Source organism: Argiope bruennichi, chromosome 2 (assembly GCF_947563725.1).
Source record: "Argiope bruennichi chromosome 2, qqArgBrue1.1, whole genome shotgun sequence".
NCBI classification, from domain to species: Eukaryota; Metazoa; Arthropoda; class Arachnida; order Araneae; family Araneidae; genus Argiope; species Argiope bruennichi.
This window is the reverse complement of record NC_079152.1, coordinates 136,147,454-136,167,111: the sequence shown is the minus strand read 5'-3', so window position 1 is coordinate 136,167,111 and position 19,658 is coordinate 136,147,454. Positions and strand designations below refer to the sequence as shown.

Here is a 19,658-nt window from a genome sequence, read left to right as displayed (position 1 = left end):
TAACAAAATCGGAAATAACAGAATATTTTATAAAAATTGCACATTGCAGTTTTCTAATTTTTATAGAACTTCTAATGCTATTATCAGTTACGTAAAAGAGAATGTTCAATTGTTTTAATCAATACTTAAAGAAATACCATAAAAAATCCATCGGAATAAACATTCACGAGTAGATAATTTCCAAGTTCAAGTTTTTGTATACCTTTTAATACTGGCTAACAAACATTTTTTGCCCTTAATTTCGACTGTTAAGAAAATATATAATTATGATAATCTTTTTCATAAATTTTTTTTATCATCACAATATAAATTAAGAAAATTTTTTAAACAAGTTTCTGAAATTGAAAGCAAAAATTCTAGAATCTTGATAGTTAGATGGAATGCTAGAAATTGGAACTGTGATCCCATTCATAATATATTTTAATTTTCTATAGAAATTTTTATTACTGTTCTATTTATTGTTGCCTTATTTATTATTTTAAGGTTCATAGAAAACGTGCGTTCTCGTATTGTGAGCATACCAGCATTTTGGTGAAAATAACTAGGCATATTTAGCAATAACTGCATTTTAAGTTTCGTTTTAAGTCATTCACTTTCAATTTCGAAATCCTCTTCTGTTTTAATTCTATTATACTGTTTTAGTGCTAATGTAAAACAGCTGTGTCTTTGTAGCATTTTTAATTTTAATTTATCTTGGTGAAGTGTAAATATTTGTCTTCTTGAATGACATTTTCAGCTTGTTCTCTTCATTTTCCTTTTCTCGTCTCTGATCCTGGCAAGCACAGGGATCAAGGCAGAGAGAGCTGCACAACCCACCGACACCACTGCAATTGTGTGATACAGCCAAGAGTAAGATCCCACTGTGTCTCTGAAATATCCTAAAACGGAATGAGAAACATATTATGAAGACATTCTAAAAAGATTCCACAAATTTTTGTTTTAAAATTAAATCACAGAAAGATTATTTTACTAAATAATCCCAGCCGTTTTGGCGATCAGGTTGCTCGCCCAGATCATTCACTTTTTTGGGTTGTTAATTGATTTATGGAAAATATTTTTTATTTTTTTTTATTTTAGCTTGTTATTTAATACAAATGAAAAACATGATTTCAATTGAATCAACAAACTGAAAATTAAAAAAAATGTAGACATCAATAAATAAAAGCGGAAGTGGAAATCCTACTATTATAGAGATAATGAGTGCAGTCGCGATTTAATGTTTTGATGGTTGAGTTTGAGTTCTACCATAATATTTAAGAACATTATGAATTGTTATGAGGACATGGGAAATTTCACATGTAGAATTGAATTTCATAATTCTTCTCATTTCTATATCTTCTTTACCATTGTTACTTGCAAATTCATCAGCCAATTCAGCCAAAGGAGGTTGATTGGCAATATCAAAAATTAAGTATCTATCTGTGAAATTTTCCAAAATAGAGCATGTAAAAACTCAAGAATTTTGTCTAAAGAGTTGGGCGGCGCACACGGAGTCTGATATCGGGAACATAATTTTTCTTTGATTTTTGACTTCTGTTCGAAATGTTATTGTGTCGACTGATATGTTGTTTACGTGACATAGATAATGAATGTTTGGAATTTTTTTTTTATTGTTATAACATACATTATAACGTTACATCTTTTCTTTATTGTTATTTTCTGCGTCTCACATGTATGCGATTCTTCTTATAATTTCCAGATTTTCAATGAAAAACTATTTGATTTAATATACTGACAAAATAATTTTCCATATTTATTATTTTCTAGTTTTTAATAAAAATCAAATAATAATCGATAAGGATAACACCGTCTTCCTTTTTCGAGTTACATGGAAGCAAGAGTTTATCTTTCTGTCTTATAAACTTCGTTGCCTGAGCCTTGACCTCCGAGAGATAAGGCCTGTTGGCTGTTGTAATGAGTCATCACGGTTAGGCGGACGCTCCGAGGAGGACGAAAATTAACATAACGCGTAATTTGTGATGTATAGCGTTATGCTTCCTCGGCAATTTTCATCAATTCTTTAAATTATCAAATAATTGCATAGATACTAATTAAAAAATATTACCTTGTATTTAAAAAATTGACATTTAAATAATTACAGTCGCGGTTTGAGAATTTCCGATATCGAATATCACAATTTCTTGACAACTTTCGTTATTAAAAAACACATTCACCGAATTATTAAATAGGTGCATAATAATTGCTAATTTACGAATTGTTTATTATCTGTTTATGTAAAATAGATGTTTACATTAAATTTTCTTTGAAATAGAAACTTTTTATTTCACAGGAATTTTATTTTTTAAAAAAGGAAGCTAATTATTAGTAAGATTTACATGTAGAAAATAAAATTGGATTAGTAACATAATGAGATTATTTATTCATTTTTTTATGCTTTATATAAATATTGGATTTTAAAATTTTTGCTAGAAATATTTGTTTCAAAAATATAGCAAATCTATGAGCTGTACTTGTATAAAGAAATAATATATTTAAGTTAATAAATATGAATGATTTAAGAAATTATAAAATATGAACCAGATGAAGACGCATATTAGTAGTCATTTATTTATTTCAACATAATAGCAAGGAAAAAAAATACAATTATTCAGAAATCATACATATACAAAATAGAAATACTATTAAAATGTGATTAATAAACAATTATTTTTATGTACTATATAAAAAAGGTTCATTACTATATAAAATAGGTACTATATAAAAAATGTTCATTAAAGGTACTATATAAAAAAGGCGTTCTGGTTTACATTTCAGCAAATGCAATTGCTCAAGAAAAAATTCAAAGAAAAATTTACATTTGCTAGTAAATACTTCTTCTAAATTTTTGATGATAGCTTCAATAATATTAATTTTGGCATTCAATGAACTTGATAATCTATGACAGGGATCCTTTTCATAAGAATCAAGAATATCAAATATTTGATCTTTATTATTAAATAATTGGTAATGGGAATTGCCCGTGTTTCAGAATCCTTTCTCCCATAAATGATGCATTTTAAAATAGATCATTGTTAATACTTACAGCATATGTTATGGTAGGAATGCCATCATTAACAGATAGGTGGATGAATAACATATTTTCATTCTTTTTCAATAATAGTCCAAAAGGAAGAAAATGTATGGTCTTTAATACATTTTTTTTTAATTCATTAAAATTAGAAAATGTAGTTTTGCTGTCATAGTTCTGTTTGGAATTCAAGCTTTCATTTATGGAACGTTCAATTTGAACTTGTTCTAATCGTTGCCTCTTTTTTGAAGGACTCTCTCGAATTGAGGATGTTGATAATGACAAATATGTTGGGCAGTCAGGAAAAATACTTGGCACAGCATTTTCTTTCAGCAAGGCTTCTTCAGAGGAGCAGATAATGTTTCCCCAGTACTTTCATTGTAGAAAGTAGTTCTGTAAAGCACTTCACCGTCTTTAAAATGTCTTTCACATACCTGAAAGAAAAAGAGAGAGAGAAAAAAAAACAGGAAAAATTCGCTTTCATGCAATATAACTTTTTATATTTATTAACCTACAAATCAAGAGGAAATTTTTTTAAGTTCTAAAAATGTTTTAAACTACTGCTTAGAAATCAGTTATTTTCATGCTTTATTAAAAGAAAAAATCTGAGTGGCCTATATTTTACAATAACAAAATTGTGAAGCTAGGATTGAACTAAAATTAAAATCTTAATAAAATCTTAAATAAATCTTAATCTTAAATAAATTTTAATTCATCAGAATAACATTAATTTTTTTTACAAAAATAGGTGTGTGTTTTTTTAAGAAATAGCGACTTTATTTTTTTCATCATAATTTCCAGGGCAGGTTGGAACTGAGCATTTACATGGCATTTATTATTTTTTTTAAAGAAAAGGTAAACTTTATTTACCAAAAAAATAAATGATTTAATTAAAATAAAAGTTTAAATAAAGTAATATAAATTTCTTTGTTTATAGATATTCATAGTGATATTAATCTATTGTAACTTTAAAAATAAAACTCACTGTCATGATTAAAAATACTTAAGAGATAATGGGTGCAACTTTATAAATTGTATGTAACTAAATAGTAAATAAAAGATAAGCTTGAGATTAATTGACGAAAATATTTAATAAAGAGCTTATTTAAACAGAATTTTTATACCAAATTTATGAATAAGAATCGAATAAGTAAGAACCCTGACAGGACTATCATAGATAAACAAATGATAGCTTAAAAATCGATTCGATTTTTGACATAAAAAAACAGAGAAATTGTATAAATAGATTACAGCTATTTATTCTTATTTCATTAAGTTCATTCTTAATCAACGCTACATCATTGAGAGAATAAATAATATTGAAAAACTAAATCGTTAGTTATAATTTGTTGTTAAAACAGAATGTGATGGATCAAATAGGCTTAACAATAACAGATTCAATAACACTTAAGTTTATATTAAGGATTATAAAAGAAATACATTTACCTTCAATAATTTGTATCCTAAACTTGCTTTTGCATCTCATCCATTTCAATATAACACCATCTTAGATCAAGAAATAAATACAAAAATAGAAAAAAAAAAATCAAGGCTTATAAACGCCATCCTTCGTTTACTTAGCGCAGAATGACGATTGTTAACCGGCTTTTCGATCGCCTAGCAGTGATGACTCATGCAGGAGTAAGTGGTAGAGCCAGCAGGCCTTGTCTCTCGGAGGTCACGCCTGAGCTGGGTAACGTGCCCGCTGTAAAGAATTTGACTCGAAAATTTCCAGAGATAGATGGCAGCACGGTATTGGTGTAGATCAAAATGTGATGACATCACACCGGAGTTCGTTGACCAGACGGAGATTTTTTCGGTGGGAGACAGCGTGGTGTTGTGCTATGTGATGCTGTGCTGCGTTAGGTGGTGTTGAAAGTAAAAGGCCTTGTGATGGTTTTCTATCTTTTGGATTAAGATAATGGTCTTGGGAATGGACTTACAGATACTGTAATGTATGAATTTCCTGTTGTTTATATGTTGTGAATTTTTTTATGTTATGTGTTTTATGTTGTGTGTATTGTCTGACTGTGATGTTATAAATAAACAAATTTAAAAGAAAAATTTAGCCTATTCACTCGGCTGTATTTTCAAGACATCACACCGCTCACCCTGAGATTGTACTGCACAAATCCCCCTTCAAAATCTGACAGTTTTCTTGAAGTTACATTACGGCTATCTTGATGGAGAAGATTAAAATTACTTCATATATTTTTGCTTCATTAATATAAATATTCTATATAGTTCGTATAATTAATATAATAATTATTCTACTAGAATCTTGTATATATATAATATGTGACAAACATGATCATGATTACACAGAATACTTGTAAATTGCGCCGTGTCATTTTAACATTGGAATTGACTGCGCATTTTATCTGAAAAATCAATAAGTGAGAATACCGTATTAATGAAATTTTATTATATAGTGAATTCCTAATTCTAGAAGGAAAAAATCGCAATTTTTCTATTAAATCAAACAAAATAAAATTTAAAAAATAATTATAAAAGTAAAACTACTTAAAGAAAAATCAAACTTCAGATAAATATCTTACCTATCATCGGGCCATTAAAAAAACTGAGAGGACCGAACAGACAATATTTTGAAGCCTGTCCCATTGTATGGTTTGCTGTGTCAAAAAATTCAAAAACTACCATTGGAAACATTGATATAAGCCCACTGGAAGAAACACCAAATATAAGAATGCTTGCCATCACAGCATAAAAATCCTGAGCCCATGCCATAAGCGAGCAGGAACAACCCATCAGTGTGAAAAAAACGACACAAAAATTTATTTTAGTTAGATGATTACAATCAGTTACCCAACCTAAGCCTAAACGACCTGCTATTTCTGCTATGGGTAAAACCATCAACAAATATACCTCCATGCTTCTGTCAATGTTTTTGTCCCTTGAGAAGTCTATCATGGTGGTCCAAAACATTATCAAAACGAACATATGGAGACTCTGCGTTATTATGACAATCCAAAATGTTACGTCTAGAAAAATCTTTAAAGATTTGTTTGCGTTTGTTGCCCTTGTTGAACGTTGTTCATCAATTTGTAACACTTCGCTTTGATGAAATTGTTGATTGCTTGGCAGCATGGGCTCTGAAGATTTTGGATTAAAAACCTTGAGTGCCGGAGAAATAATTTCTTCAGTTTCTGTCACTGGCTGCAATTGAGTCTTTGTAGGAAATGTTAAACTTCTACATGATATATTATTCACAAAATTACATGGAGGTGTGTGAATGTTACTGTCTTTGACACGATCACGGTCATTTGCACTTTTTAATATTTGTTCTTGTGTATCTTTATTGCTTACTTCAGCTTTGTATTTAAATCTTTTCTTTGAATATGTATAATCAGTTGGTTGCTGCACATTTTCTTCACAATCCTTTTTTATCGGTTTCGTTCGAATATCCACGAGAGGAATGAACTCTTCTTTAATATAATTTTGAAATTCATTAATCTTTTTATCTGTAGTTATTTTAATTTCCTCTTTGTGATTCTGTTTTTGTTGTTTCATTTCTGAAGCCTTTCCCAATTTATCCAACAATAGCTCCATTCCTTTCTTTCCCGTTTCTGATTCCGCGTTCTCCGCCGAAATTCTGCACATATTAAAGTCACTTAAAGAACCTAGCGCCTTAGCATCGGTTCCATCTGTTACGACTTCCGCGTGATCACACTTAGGACTGTTTAGTACTAAAGAAGCTACATCCTCATTTTCGGGACTATTTTGTATTTTTGAAATAATATTCTCCTCTCGCACCTTTAATACCTTTTCTTCTTTACCATCAGTGATATCTGTCAGAGCATTATCTTCAACTTCCGTTGTTCCAAAATGGACCGTTGTAGTTAATGCTGTTTCTAACTGTCCTTTTGTGAACTCTTTAGATTTCGCCGAGTTGCCCAACTTGCTGGAAGTTCTATCAGGCGATAAAATGTTGATAATCATAACGATAGGCAAACTGTTCAGAACCATCGCTCCTATGATCAGAAACCCTCCGGATGTACCGTAATTTCGGAAGATCCACAAAAGAAGAGCAGGAGCGAAGAATGCTCCGATGCAAGCACCTGCTTGAGTCACTCCGAATGCTAGGGTGAGATGTTTTTTAAAATGAATCTTCACAATCATAGGCAGGAATATGTTTAGAAAGGCAACACCGAGTCCTGGAAGAGAGAAATATTTTAATGTAGGTAATATATACTGTAACAAGTAACGAATACCATAGCAAAATTTTGGCATTTTGAAGAAAATAAATTCTTTATAGAATATGATTAGTTAACAAATGGAATCTATTAAAAGACGATATTCATTTCACGATCGACTGACCTAGTTTTATTAAAGAAGCTTGATGCACGAGGAGCCTAAAGTGATCCTCCAATTTACTGCAGAGTTTCTATGGGATCAGTCCATTTCAAATTTTAGAGAAAATCCAAAACTATCACTGATATATTCTGCATTCATCCCTGCCTATTTCTCTTGGTTTCTTTTATCTAGTTTAATATTTAGACGGACTAAATTATTCTAATGAAGCACGTATCAGTTTCCCTAAGAACTTCCTCTTATTTCTCTTTAATCAACAAATTAGAAGAAAATACTCCCTCCTCCTATTTCTGTATTATACGAGAATTATGTGGATTCGTGGAATTGAGAATGAGAATTTTTATACGCCTTGGTAATTTTACTGTCGATTCAACTCATTTACTCACCGCTCTTGTCGATGCTCAGCTTTTTAAATTCAACTAGGTTTAAACTATCATAAAACATTGTTTGAACATAAAAAAAAATCAATCATGTACTTTATTTTAAAATCTTTATGCATTAAAATTTAACTAAAGTCTCGCACATCAAGAGAAAGTAATATAATCATCGAAAGTTTTGCAATTTTGATGAATCTATAAGTTTCACTGATCTTCTAGATTTAAAAAAAAAAAAAAAAAAAAAAAAAAAAAAAAACATTTTTCAATTTAAGTGTGTTTATCTGTTAATGTGATATCCCGAAGAAGCTATAATGTACACGAATAAAAGATTGCATACCAAAATACAATATTGAATAATACAAATATATCAGTAATTTCAAATCGCCAAAAGCGATAACAATAAAATTTCATACACAGGTTCAGCATCTGAAATAAAGATTCGCATTAAATTTTCAATCAAATCTGTCGAGAGATCTATCATTTGTCGATTCGTACTTCCTATTGCATATAAATGATGATAATACCTAAACGTAATGGCATAAAATAAGACACTATCTCCCATCTAACTACCGCATCAAAATTTGGTGTAAATCGGTTTGCAAAAAAGCGCACAAAACACGTATTCTCAAAATAGATTCAGCGAAAATGGTAGACTCATGCTAAAAATCTGCTCTTTGTAACTATCATTAGATCTGCAATTTGTAATTACTTCTCATGGAACTAGTGAATGTTATGCAAGATATTCGTAACCTTATCCAAGATTCACGATTTTATGCGGGGAGAGGGGAATTATTGGAAGATATGCGAGAATATTTCAGAAAGACCATTCCCGTTCAATTTTATTTAAAGACTGAAAGAAATCTGAAAACATTAACTCAGATGTAAAGCCATTTATCTTTGCCTACCAGCTAAAAGGAATTTTTTGCTTGTCTTAAGGCATTAATTGCTGAAATAGGCAGGATAATGGATTGAAAAAAAGGATAAGCAATGCGCAAGAAATGTATTAGTTTTGGAAATGGATTTTTGCACCTCAATAGAATGAAAACATTTTTTATTGTTTTACATTTAATGAATTTAACCATGGCTCTTCTGTTGAAATGTTAAAAAGTATTAGGGAGCACGACTCTCTTAAACAATGAGATTTAATGAAAAATATGCCTTTATTTTGGTTACTTTATTTGGTTTATATTATTATAAATTTTCTAGTATTTATTATTAAAATATTTTTGGGCTTGAGATTAATTTAAAAATATGTTTCAAAAAATTTATTACATATAATTAATTTGATTTGTCGCTTGAATTGGTTAATTTATTTCATTCTGGTGTAAGATATGAGAATAAATCCCCTATAATTTTGTTTCTGAGTAAATTTTGAAAAAAAAAAATGGGAAATAAATTAGAACATAGGACAACCCATATACTTGCATAGAAAATCTGGTAAATATGGAGGTAAGTGTCTTTATCATGACCTTGAAAGGGGTTAAAATATTGTAATGTTTAAATATATAAATTATTTGCTACAGATGGTTTTGCATTAAATTACGCGAAATCGTAGTTTTTTTTAATGAAACCTTTCAACAAATATTCTAAAAAATCTAAAAATGGCAATCTTATGACAACCAACTGAGTTCATTATAAAACAATATTTATAACATTTGAAATATATTGTACATTTATGATGTAACAGAAATAGAATACTATACAGCAAAAGAATGAAATGCGTCAACTACGTTTATCAATTAAATTTCATATATACTAGCCGCCCTTGGCGACCAATTTATTCGCCCAGATTATTAGCTGTCAAATGATTTATGACATGCCTTGAAAAAAAAACTCGCTTATGTATTTGATATGACTGAAAAGCATGAATTCCATTGAATCAACTTACTGCAAATTGAGATATTACGAAACAAAAGAGGAAATGAAAATCCTGCCACAGAGCTAATTATTGAGGAAAACATGCGATTGAATGTTTTGATTAATGGCTTTAAATTCCATCTAGCATTTAAACAGAGCGTTATAGATAATGGATTAAATTGAAGTAAAAATTTTATTAAAACTGAGTGGAAAATTATACAGAAATAAAATTAATATCAATTAAAAGATTTTTTTTTAATTTTTGAGATAATACAAAGACTATGCATGTAAGATAATTCTTATAAAATAAATAAACATCAATTTCCAAAGGTAAAAAAAACGATTATTTATCTAGCGATGTTTAGCAGTAATTCTGAGCCCGAATAAACATGCTTTTTGAAACCAATTTCGTTTATATCTTCTTTCCTTCGATTGAAAGTACTTTTTGATAAAACAGTGAACCATTACCCAAAAATTTCTAATAATATTTTGGAGCTTCATTAATTGCTAACCGAAACACTGAGGTTGATAACATCATCAATGAACCAGGTTGGCTTAACCAAATTCGCAAGCTGGCGTTTTTATATTTGACTGTTGCCATTCGACAAAATGTAATAAGAGCAATTCTTTTGCCACATACATTATCGTTTTATATTTATGGATATATTGATAAGGGAGATAAATAATTGACGTTCGTGAGATTTTATACCTGAACTCAGGAACAGAACCCCTATAAGGAACTGTTGAAGCCACATCTTTATTTCCATACTTAAATTAGTTTTAAAAAATTTGTAAATAATTATTACACAAAAAATTCAATCATTGGTTTGCAATTTATTCTATTATTTGCAATCTTATTTATCTTTATTATTTCTGATGTCTTGAATAGATCGGCACTGTTATGAATGCAATTATTTAGAAAGAAAATCTTTCAAAGAGCGCCACCTGTTGAAGTGTAATTTCTGCTGAGCGGTTATATGAAAGATTCGGGCAATTTTATAGAAGGAAATGTTCAGGAAGAAACTTTAATTTTCTACTTTCATTTTCGCTAGATTATTTTAAATCAGCCATTTACCTTCCTCACGCACAGATGATCAAGAAGTCCAGAGTCTAGAGTTCAATTTAAGGATAGCATTATAATTGATAGTTTCATGTCAGCAAGTTTCAGCGAGTATTTTAAAGAAATTAACATTTTGAATAGCAATGTAATATGAATTTCATGCATATTTTTAAAAATTGGGATTTATAGTTTTAAAGTGAAGAAAATAATTACCATGAATGACTCCTAATAAAACAATCACCACTGCAATATCTTCAGCAAAGAAGCAGGCTGATATTCCTGCAGCCGACAATATGCTTCCGAGAATCATCACTCCGTTCATTCCAAATCTCTCTGCAAAATATCCGACTAACGGTCCTGCAAATAACATATCACACTTTGAATACAGCGTCTTAAAAGCATAAGTATACAGTGGATAATAAAACTCATAAAAAATAGAAAATTCGAAAAAGATTTCAAAGTAATTTAAAAAAATATTTAATTCTGAAATTGACATCATTTAAAGCTTTGGAATTATCTGATGAGGCCCATATGTACGAGAAAAGAAATTTATTTCTAAAAATAGATGATACAGAAAACATTTAATTTTTAAATTCTTGTTTTATTTGCAATAGTAAAATGTTTAATGTCTCGTGAACGAGGGGAAAGCAAGGTTGGTATTAATTAATACACCGGACGCGTCGTCGGAACAAAACTGTAGAATTTTTATATAATTTTAAAAAAATTCTATGTAATAGCATGAAGGGCAAAGAAATAATGCCATGTTCCAAATGCCATCTATATTTACTTATCCATTGATAACAATTGGCCGCGGAAAAAATATATTATGCCCCAGAACAAGGATCGGCAATGTGCTGCTGTTTTGATGTAAAGTTGTTGCTCTCCAATTCCATACGAAAAATTAATAGTTTATCATCAAAACCCTTATAAAATAAGAAAATATATTTTCAAGTACCTAATTTCTCAACAGCTTCTATTAACATATTCGTTAATTAAAATCGCTACGCTTAACATGATCGCAATGAGATAAATTTGAACTATTGTTTTATTCTTAGAGATGATCATGTTTATATTTCAGCTAATTGCATTCCATTTTTGTCTCACTAAACCACCACCGTCTAGAGTGTAGACAATATGTCTAGACTCTGGACGTGTTGTCAATCAGTTGTCCTCGGATAACGTGGTCGATTTTACATTATATGTGTGTCATTAAATCGCTTGCTGTTTTTTTGCGTGTCTATTCGTTGTTGTTTCAAGAATACGATTTAGAAGCGAATTATCTGGTCAAAGGTATGTACACGTATAATATAATAAAACCAGTAACAGAATTGGATTACATATCTGAGGATCGTGTTAATGAAGTAATAATGGTCCATAAATTGTTTGTCATTTTAGATAGCTAAGTACAATTTTAAAAAATCATCTTTTCAACTTTTCCCCAGCAGGGCATCTGGTCAAATAGAGAAGAACTGAGGAAGAAAACCGAGAATTCAATCAGGGTTGGACGGATTCGTTTGCATCCATATGCAACACAGAAGGCCTTTCGCTTTGTCTCATTTGCAATGAAAAACTTGCACACAATAATAAGTCAAATTTGGAGAGACACTTCACGACAAAACATACCAGTTTGCCGATAAATATCCAACCGGTGGCGCATGAAAAAATAGTTGTTGAAGAGCTCCAAAAAACAGCAATACTCAAGTTCCATGCTAAGTAACTGGGCGCAGTCTTCAATATTACAAATCTGGAAAGCTTTCCAGTATCATTAGAAATTACAAAAACAGGAAACCCATTCACAGATTGTGAATACGCCAAAGATTGTTTTATACGTGCATCAGAAGAACTGTTTCATGCTTTAAGAAACAAAGCAGAAATAATGAAAAAAAAAATTAGAGATTTGCCATTATCTGCTAAACAGTACAAGATAGAACAACCAAAACTTTTTTCAAATGCAACACATATGCAAGTGGAAGACATTCAACTGGCTTCTGCCTTATCACTTGTTATAGATGAGTGTTGCGACATAAAAGACACGGCACAAGTTTCCCTTTTCGTCAGGTATATGTCGTCTCAATGTCCAAAAGAAGAATTGCTAGGATTGCTACCGCACTCAGGGCAAACTCGTGAAGAAGATATAGCAAATACTGTGAAAAATTGCCTGGAAGACAATTGAATCGATATAAATAAATTCGTTTCTATAGCAAGTTATGGAAGTTCCAGTTCCAGAAGTTTGACAGGAATACATAGAAGGGTAACATCAATTCTTCAGAAGAAAAAAATAAACCACGAAATTCTAACGTTTTACTGCAGAATTCATCAAAAAGCTCTTTGTGCTCAAACATTTCCGGCCGAATATAGTTGAGGCCACGAACATGGTAATTAAGATTATTAACAGCTTCTTGGCAAAAGCATTCTACCATCATTAGTTTAAAGATTTCCTTGAAGAAATAGATAGCCAATTTTCTGACCTACTTCTGCACAATAAAGTGCGGTGGCTTTCAAGATGTAAAGTATTGCAACGTTTTGCTTTGTCCTTTAGTCAAATAAAAACATTCCTCAATGAAAGAAACATTGAACATCCCGAATAGGAAGAAGAGAAATGGCTGCAAAAATGAAACTTCATGGTAGACATCACAATGAAACTAAATGAATTAAATCTAAAACTGTAAGGAAAAGGCAGCCTCGCCTACGCCTTCTTTGTAGAAGTAGTTTTTTTTTTCGAAAAAAAATTACTTCTATTTGTCAAAGACATTGAGAGCTGTAAATTATTTCATTTTAAAAATCTGAAGCAAATCGCGATGAGACCAATGCAACTATTGACACGAATTACTTCAGCATAACTTTAAGAAACATGAAGGATCGATCGAAGGATTGAGAGATTCGAGCAATTCAAAACAAACAAAAGTATTCTCGATTTCATAGTAAATCCTCTCAACACAAAAACAAATGAGATCAACATTGAGCCATTTGGAATGGATGCCATTGATGCTCATGTAATTTCTATTTGATACAATTTATCAAATGAAATTGCTACATTTGAAAACCAAAGATTTGTGGCAAAACTTGTAGTGACAAATTCACAGATCAAAAGAGCAAGTTGGAAGAGTTGGAGATCCAGAAATGCACGCACATCGCGCCGCAGAAATGGGCAGCTTTAAAAGAAAATCAATGAGTCGAGGCCCTCATGTTCGACGCATAGAATAGTCTTCCAGAATGCTACAGTGAGGTGACGAAGTTGGCATATGGAGTGCTGACGATCTTCGGGTCGACATATTCGTATGAGCAAGCGGTCTCTTGCATGAATATAATAAAAAGTAAATTTAGAAGTTACTAACGAATAAAATTCTAGATTCGTGCTTGAAACTTAAAATAACAAGCTACAAGCCAGATTTAATCAAACTTTCAAAAGGCATGTAAAGTCAATGCTCCCATTGATGTAATTATCTATATTTGTTTGTTTTTTTTATATATAAAGATTATTCAGTCTTTAATGCCGTTTATTTTAAATCAAAAACCAAATATATATAAGCAAATACTATAATATGAAATCGAAAAGTTTTAGTGGCTCTTTAAAAATTGGGAAATTTTGTAAATTGTTGATTTAGCTCTTCCGTTTTAATAGGTTGCCGACCCTTGCCCCATAAAATTGCTACCCTCGCCACAATACTTTTTTCCGTCAAACAGCATCATATAACTTGACGTTCTTTTCGGAAGTGCTGAATATGACATCAACGAATTGCTTTTCCCATCCTCTTGCTAGAATACAAAAGGAATGAAAGAAAATATTCAATTTATTGTATATTGAACCTGCATTTTTCCTGAGTGTCTATGGCCTCTTAGATTAAGTACAAGTTAAATAATTTCTTTCATTAATTATATAAAAAATTAAGAAGGAAGATTAAATGATGATTTTAAAGTCACGCTTAAGATGTTGGATTCTGAAAAAGTAGTCACTATGAAACGTTCCTCGTATAAGTAATTACTATTTAATTATAGTTTTAGTTTTTTGTCACAAGAGACATTCTAGGCCTAATGTTGAGCGAGAATGATTTTTAAATTGGCAAATATGAATTTGAGATATCGGAATTCCTTCTTCTAAATATTTAAGCTTCTCACTTTCTCAGACATAAATGGAATTAATAAGAACTGTAAATAGCAGAAATTTAGTCGTATATATATTGATTAGTTTTCGTTTTCGTAAAATAATAAATTAGAAGAATTTTCATCAATATTTCTATTGAACAAATGTATTACTAAAGTTCTGAAATAAAAAGATTTCTTAATACAGTTCGTCTTGGATATTTTCAGATTTTCGATTTTTTTCCCTTTATGAACAAATAATAATAATAAAAAGTGCCCAATAAAAATTTGTTTTCAATGTACGAATGAAAATTTCCATTCTAGTCTGAATTCGTTATTAAAATTGTGCGTGTAACAAATTTCACGCATTTTCTAAAAAATTCTTGGCCTGTATTTCTGAACATTCAAAAGATTTTTTTATTCGAATTTATTGGCATTTTAACAAATTTATATCTTGTGTAAGATAGAAAAAAAGGAGTATTTTAAAGAGTGCACGACTCTTTGCATCTTAAGACTAAGAAGGATTATTTTTGAATTACATTGAAAATTTGAATAGAAAAAAAAGGAAGAAAAAGAGATCAATAACTATCAAATTGAAGATAAACAGAAAACATTTAAGCGTTACGTCATGTTTAAATAAATAATTAGTGACATACTATTGTAATCAAAATATATCAGGAATGCTTTAATGAAACGAAAAAAAAAAGTCTCAGATTATTTGTTAATTTTTATTAAGCATCCTTCAAAGTTATCTCCTCTGACTGCAATGCACTTCTGCCAATATTTTTCTTCCAATTCTCAAAACATGCATTAAAATTGTTCCTGATAGTTCCCTTCAGGGTTGAAACGTTTTTTTTATTGTTTCATGAACTTAAAATAGTTACCAAACAAGACAGTTTTAACAGTAGGGATAAAAAAATAGCTACAACGCGTCAAATCTAATGAATGCAGATCAACATTCGCAAAACGTTCATGTATAATTGACATCATCTTCTTTTCGAATAACTTCGGAATTGCCTTTTCTGTTTTTGTTTTTTTTCAACTTTTAAGTGCCATGAATTTCATCCTTGAACCATTTCTCTCTCTCTCTCTCTCTCTCTCTCTCTCTCTATATATATATATATATATATATATATATATATATATAATAGACCTAAGCGCTTTATTATTTCAACAGTGCGTTTTAAAAAGAAATCATCGTGAAACCTATGAACCCGTTGTGGTTTATGGAACAGATTGGAAGATTTTGAAATAATTCAAAAAGTGACATTCTGCTAACTAAACGATTTTCTAAAGTTTTTTGATGGAACCAAATGATGTAATAACTTATTCAATACTGCCTTTAACTGTTAACCGATGATCACTAAGCACCAATTATCTGGCCAGATAAACACATTGCTAATTTATCGAAATAGGTTATCCATTGTGGCTAAATTCTTCTATGAAGAATTCTCTACCACCAGTAAACATTTTGTATTCTTCAAACAGTAATTAAATAGTTACGTTAAAAATAACTGTTATTTTAAAAATGAATTTTATTTTGATTAATTATATTCACCACTTTGGACAATCGTCAAAGTTAATTTTTTTTTACAAAGTACACCCACATGTATCCGGTTAGCGAATATCCGACTTCTGCACTATCCGGCCTAGTTTTCCAGAAATAAAAAATTGTAAGTTTTGTAAAAGCTGTAAGTCTTAGTGTTACTTTTTCATATCTGTATATCATTTAACAGTGAAAAATAAAATCACTTTGAGTCAATTTTCTTAATAATTAGGCTTAAGATTTACGTTAATGTTTTGTAATATTTCCTGAAATTTAGTTAGGCATTACAGAATTAATGTTAAAATACAAACAGTTTATATCTGTTTACTTACTTTTTCTTTAATAAGTTCTGGAAGTGTGCAGTGCAGTAAATAAACTATCAGTAAAGAGCCTTCTATTTTAGCTCTACATGTTACCGCGAACTGTTTCTGGGATTCACAGGGCAGCGACTGGGTTCACATTCTACGTGACTTGAAATAGATGAAGTGCTTAGTACCCAATAAGAAATGATAAAATACGTATTATTACAGTGAGTTTTGTATAAACACTTTGTCTTCTGGAATTGGTGGAGAAAGAAAACGAATTCATGTAACTTCGGCCTATACGGCGGTTTTATTATCAAGGATGCTTTTACGCCACATTAGGCTGGATACTCGGGAGTGTACTGTATTATTTAAAACAAATTCATTTTCAGAAGATAATACGAAATGAAATACTGTATGCTGCCAGATATTTATGAGTCATATCAGCATTTGTCGAAATAATATCTAGTGTATATGTATTTTAAATTAAGCATTCCTGGTTATTTTTGCTTACAATAGTAATCTATAATATTTGCTGTTTACTCAGTTGCTTCTACGTATTTCAAGTGCAATAAAAAATTGAATAAGTCTATACAGAAAATTTTTTTTACGAAGCTTCCCTAGATTTTTTTTCATAAAGTTCGTATGATAAGGTGTGTAACTTTTATACAGCATTACAAATTAGTGTAAGCATAAACGTAAATCAAGACAAATTTATTTTTATAAAAACATCTTTTTCAGATATAGCCAATAATTTTTCAATCAAACAGAGTACTTTGAATTCGAAATTTAAAAAAATTAAGAATTCTTACCATAAATAAAACGCTTATAAAATTTACTTGAAGAGCTGACGGGTGTAGAAAAGCAGTTGAATTGAAATGGATATACAACTTATTTATAAGAAAGAATTTTCAAGTTCCGAAACATACCAGTTGTGCATCGCATCAGAGTGATAGTAAACGTTGGATAGCCAGCCAGGTTTCTGCCGACGTGGTACCGATCCAGGATCTCAACAAAAATCAGACCGCTGACTTTCAATGGTATCATAATCAATAAATTCATGCACCCACAGGCCAAGGCTACAGCCCAGCTGATCTTGCTGTCGAACTTGATGATTTTCATCCTACGTGTCATCCTCGTTCTGAAATTTTAAAAATTGAAAAGCAGAAAGATTCCTTTTTTAATGAAAATTCGAAAATAGAGAATACTAATTATATCGTTACTTATCTTTGAAAGAATGAATAATAATATGTATTGAATATAGAATATTGATTACAATTAAGTTTTAACTTATTGTAAATATTTATTAACTAGAAAGTAGATTTTCATGGTCGCATTTTAAAAGTAATTAATTTGAAATCAGAGGTAAAATTACTAAAATTGGTTTATCTTTATGTAATAAGTCAAATAACATTTCCATTATGCATATAAAGAAATAATGATTTTAAAAACATATATCAGAGTTATCTTCTTTAAATGGACGAGAAAAACCCCAAGCAAACAAACACAAAAATTTATGGTGGAATGGAGAGCATTATGATCCATGCAGTGCAAGCAAGAGGACGTATCGTTTTGGCAACATTTCTTTAAAGATCATATTTCACACAAAACAAACACAAAACGCGAAGACAAGACAAGACATTAACGCGCGCACACCTTAACAGAACAGCATCTCATCTCTTCAAAACAATCGCATTGCACTATGGGATGCGTACCTAATCAGGCATCGCTATCTAGTATACCAGAGGAAAGATAGAGTAATGCAGCTCATTCAAATTAAAATTATATTACAATATATTTACAGCATACAAGTCAACCTTCACGTTAAAAATCTTTTCAAATATGTTTCTTTCTGTGTAATGCTTAAATAACATGAAACATTTCTATGCAAGATATAGATATTCATAAAAATCTGATAGTCAAATTTTTAGACAGTTAAAAGACTCTCCCTCTCTCTCTTTCTTGCGTATGAGAAAACGTTTGTTTTTATTGGAAAAACAATAAAAGCTAGGAAACATTCGTAGCATTTTGAGATTTATTTTTGGTTCTCAAGTCACTTAATGGCACAGAGAAAAACTGAAAGGTTATTTTTTCTCGTATAACGCATTGTATTATCGATTGGAAATATTGTTTTTCCCTCATATAGGGTTGCAGTATATCTCTGGCCTCCAGACGCTGTACTTAGAAAATCTTTCCTTCACGCTCCACATTGAGGTTTAGAAAAGGAACGTCCGAATTAAAATGTCTGCACATATCAATCAAAAAATTTCAAAGAAGTTGCTTGCAAAAAGATATATTTCGTTTACTCAGAACGCATTTTTGACCTAGGCTGTCTGGTAAAATATTTTTGAAGATATGGAAAATCTTTTTTGATCTTTCGGGATCATGACATTTTTTATCTGACAAATATTAGAAAAAAGTTTCTAACTGGCCTTGAAACATTGTTAGAAATAATATCGGTAATACATTTTGTACTAATATAAATATTTCTAATTATTTTTAACTATGCTTATAAATTATAATTAATGTTTAAATGAAGTGCTACAGTCATTAATTTGTTGCTTAGATTTTAAATAAGAGCTAAATATGTACTTAAAGGATAAAATTATGAAATTAAAAATATAAAGCATCTAACATATTTTTAACCATGTTCCTATATTTAAATACATACAAGAAAAAAAAACAGAACATATATTTTTCACTATGAAAAATTTAAAAATATGTAAGGTTTTTAAATTGTTTAGCAATTTTTCATTTAATTCATCTACCTATAAAATGCATTTCATAAAAGTCTTGTCCATAATTTAATGCATCCCTGAAAACATAATAGTGTGCAGAATAAAATCAAATTAATCTAAGTTTTGAAAAGTCTAACTGTTGCAATTTAAAGACTATTAATAAATCATGTTACTTTTTTCTTGAATTATTATAGATAATTTCTAAATACTACTATATTTTACACAATGAAATCAAATATAACAAATTTATTTTTAATTATAAAATCCAGCTATTTAAACATATATTCGAAATACTTAAGGAAAATATGTAATGTTGCAAGGGGGAGGGGTGCTTTTAA

At 30.1% G+C, this 19,658-nt stretch overlaps 1 protein-coding gene across 1 annotated transcript; it reads right to left on the bottom strand.

Annotated features, from left to right (window-relative positions):
* Positions 1 to 390: 390 nt before the first annotated feature.
* On the bottom strand, positions 391 to 19,077 carry LOC129955361 (uncharacterized). Its single transcript, XM_056068217.1, has 4 exons — positions 17,512 to 19,077; positions 10,868 to 11,011; positions 5,587 to 7,203; positions 391 to 878 (listed from the first exon to the last, which is right to left on the bottom strand). The coding sequence occupies exons 1-4, from the start codon at positions 17,714 to 17,716 to the stop codon at positions 733 to 735; spliced, it is 2,112 nt and encodes a 703-aa protein (XP_055924192.1). The 5' UTR covers positions 17,717 to 19,077; the 3' UTR covers positions 391 to 732.
* Positions 19,078 to 19,658: the final 581 nt, after the last annotated feature.

What these genes read in the sequence shown, in the direction of transcription:
- LOC129955361 (XM_056068217.1), bottom strand. Translation starts at nt 17,716, where the DNA reads ATGACACGTAGGATGAAAATCATCAAGTTCGACAGCAAGATCAGCTGG. An exon ending in TCTGATGCGATGCACAACTG is followed by an intron (nt 11,012 to 17,511) that starts GTATGTTTCGGA and finishes TGTTATTTGCAG; the next exon opens with GACCGTTAGTCGGATATTTT. An exon ending in TTTTAATGGCCCGATGATAG is followed by an intron (nt 879 to 5,586) that starts GTAAGATATTTA and finishes ATTCCGTTTTAG; the next exon opens with GATATTTCAGAGACACAGTG.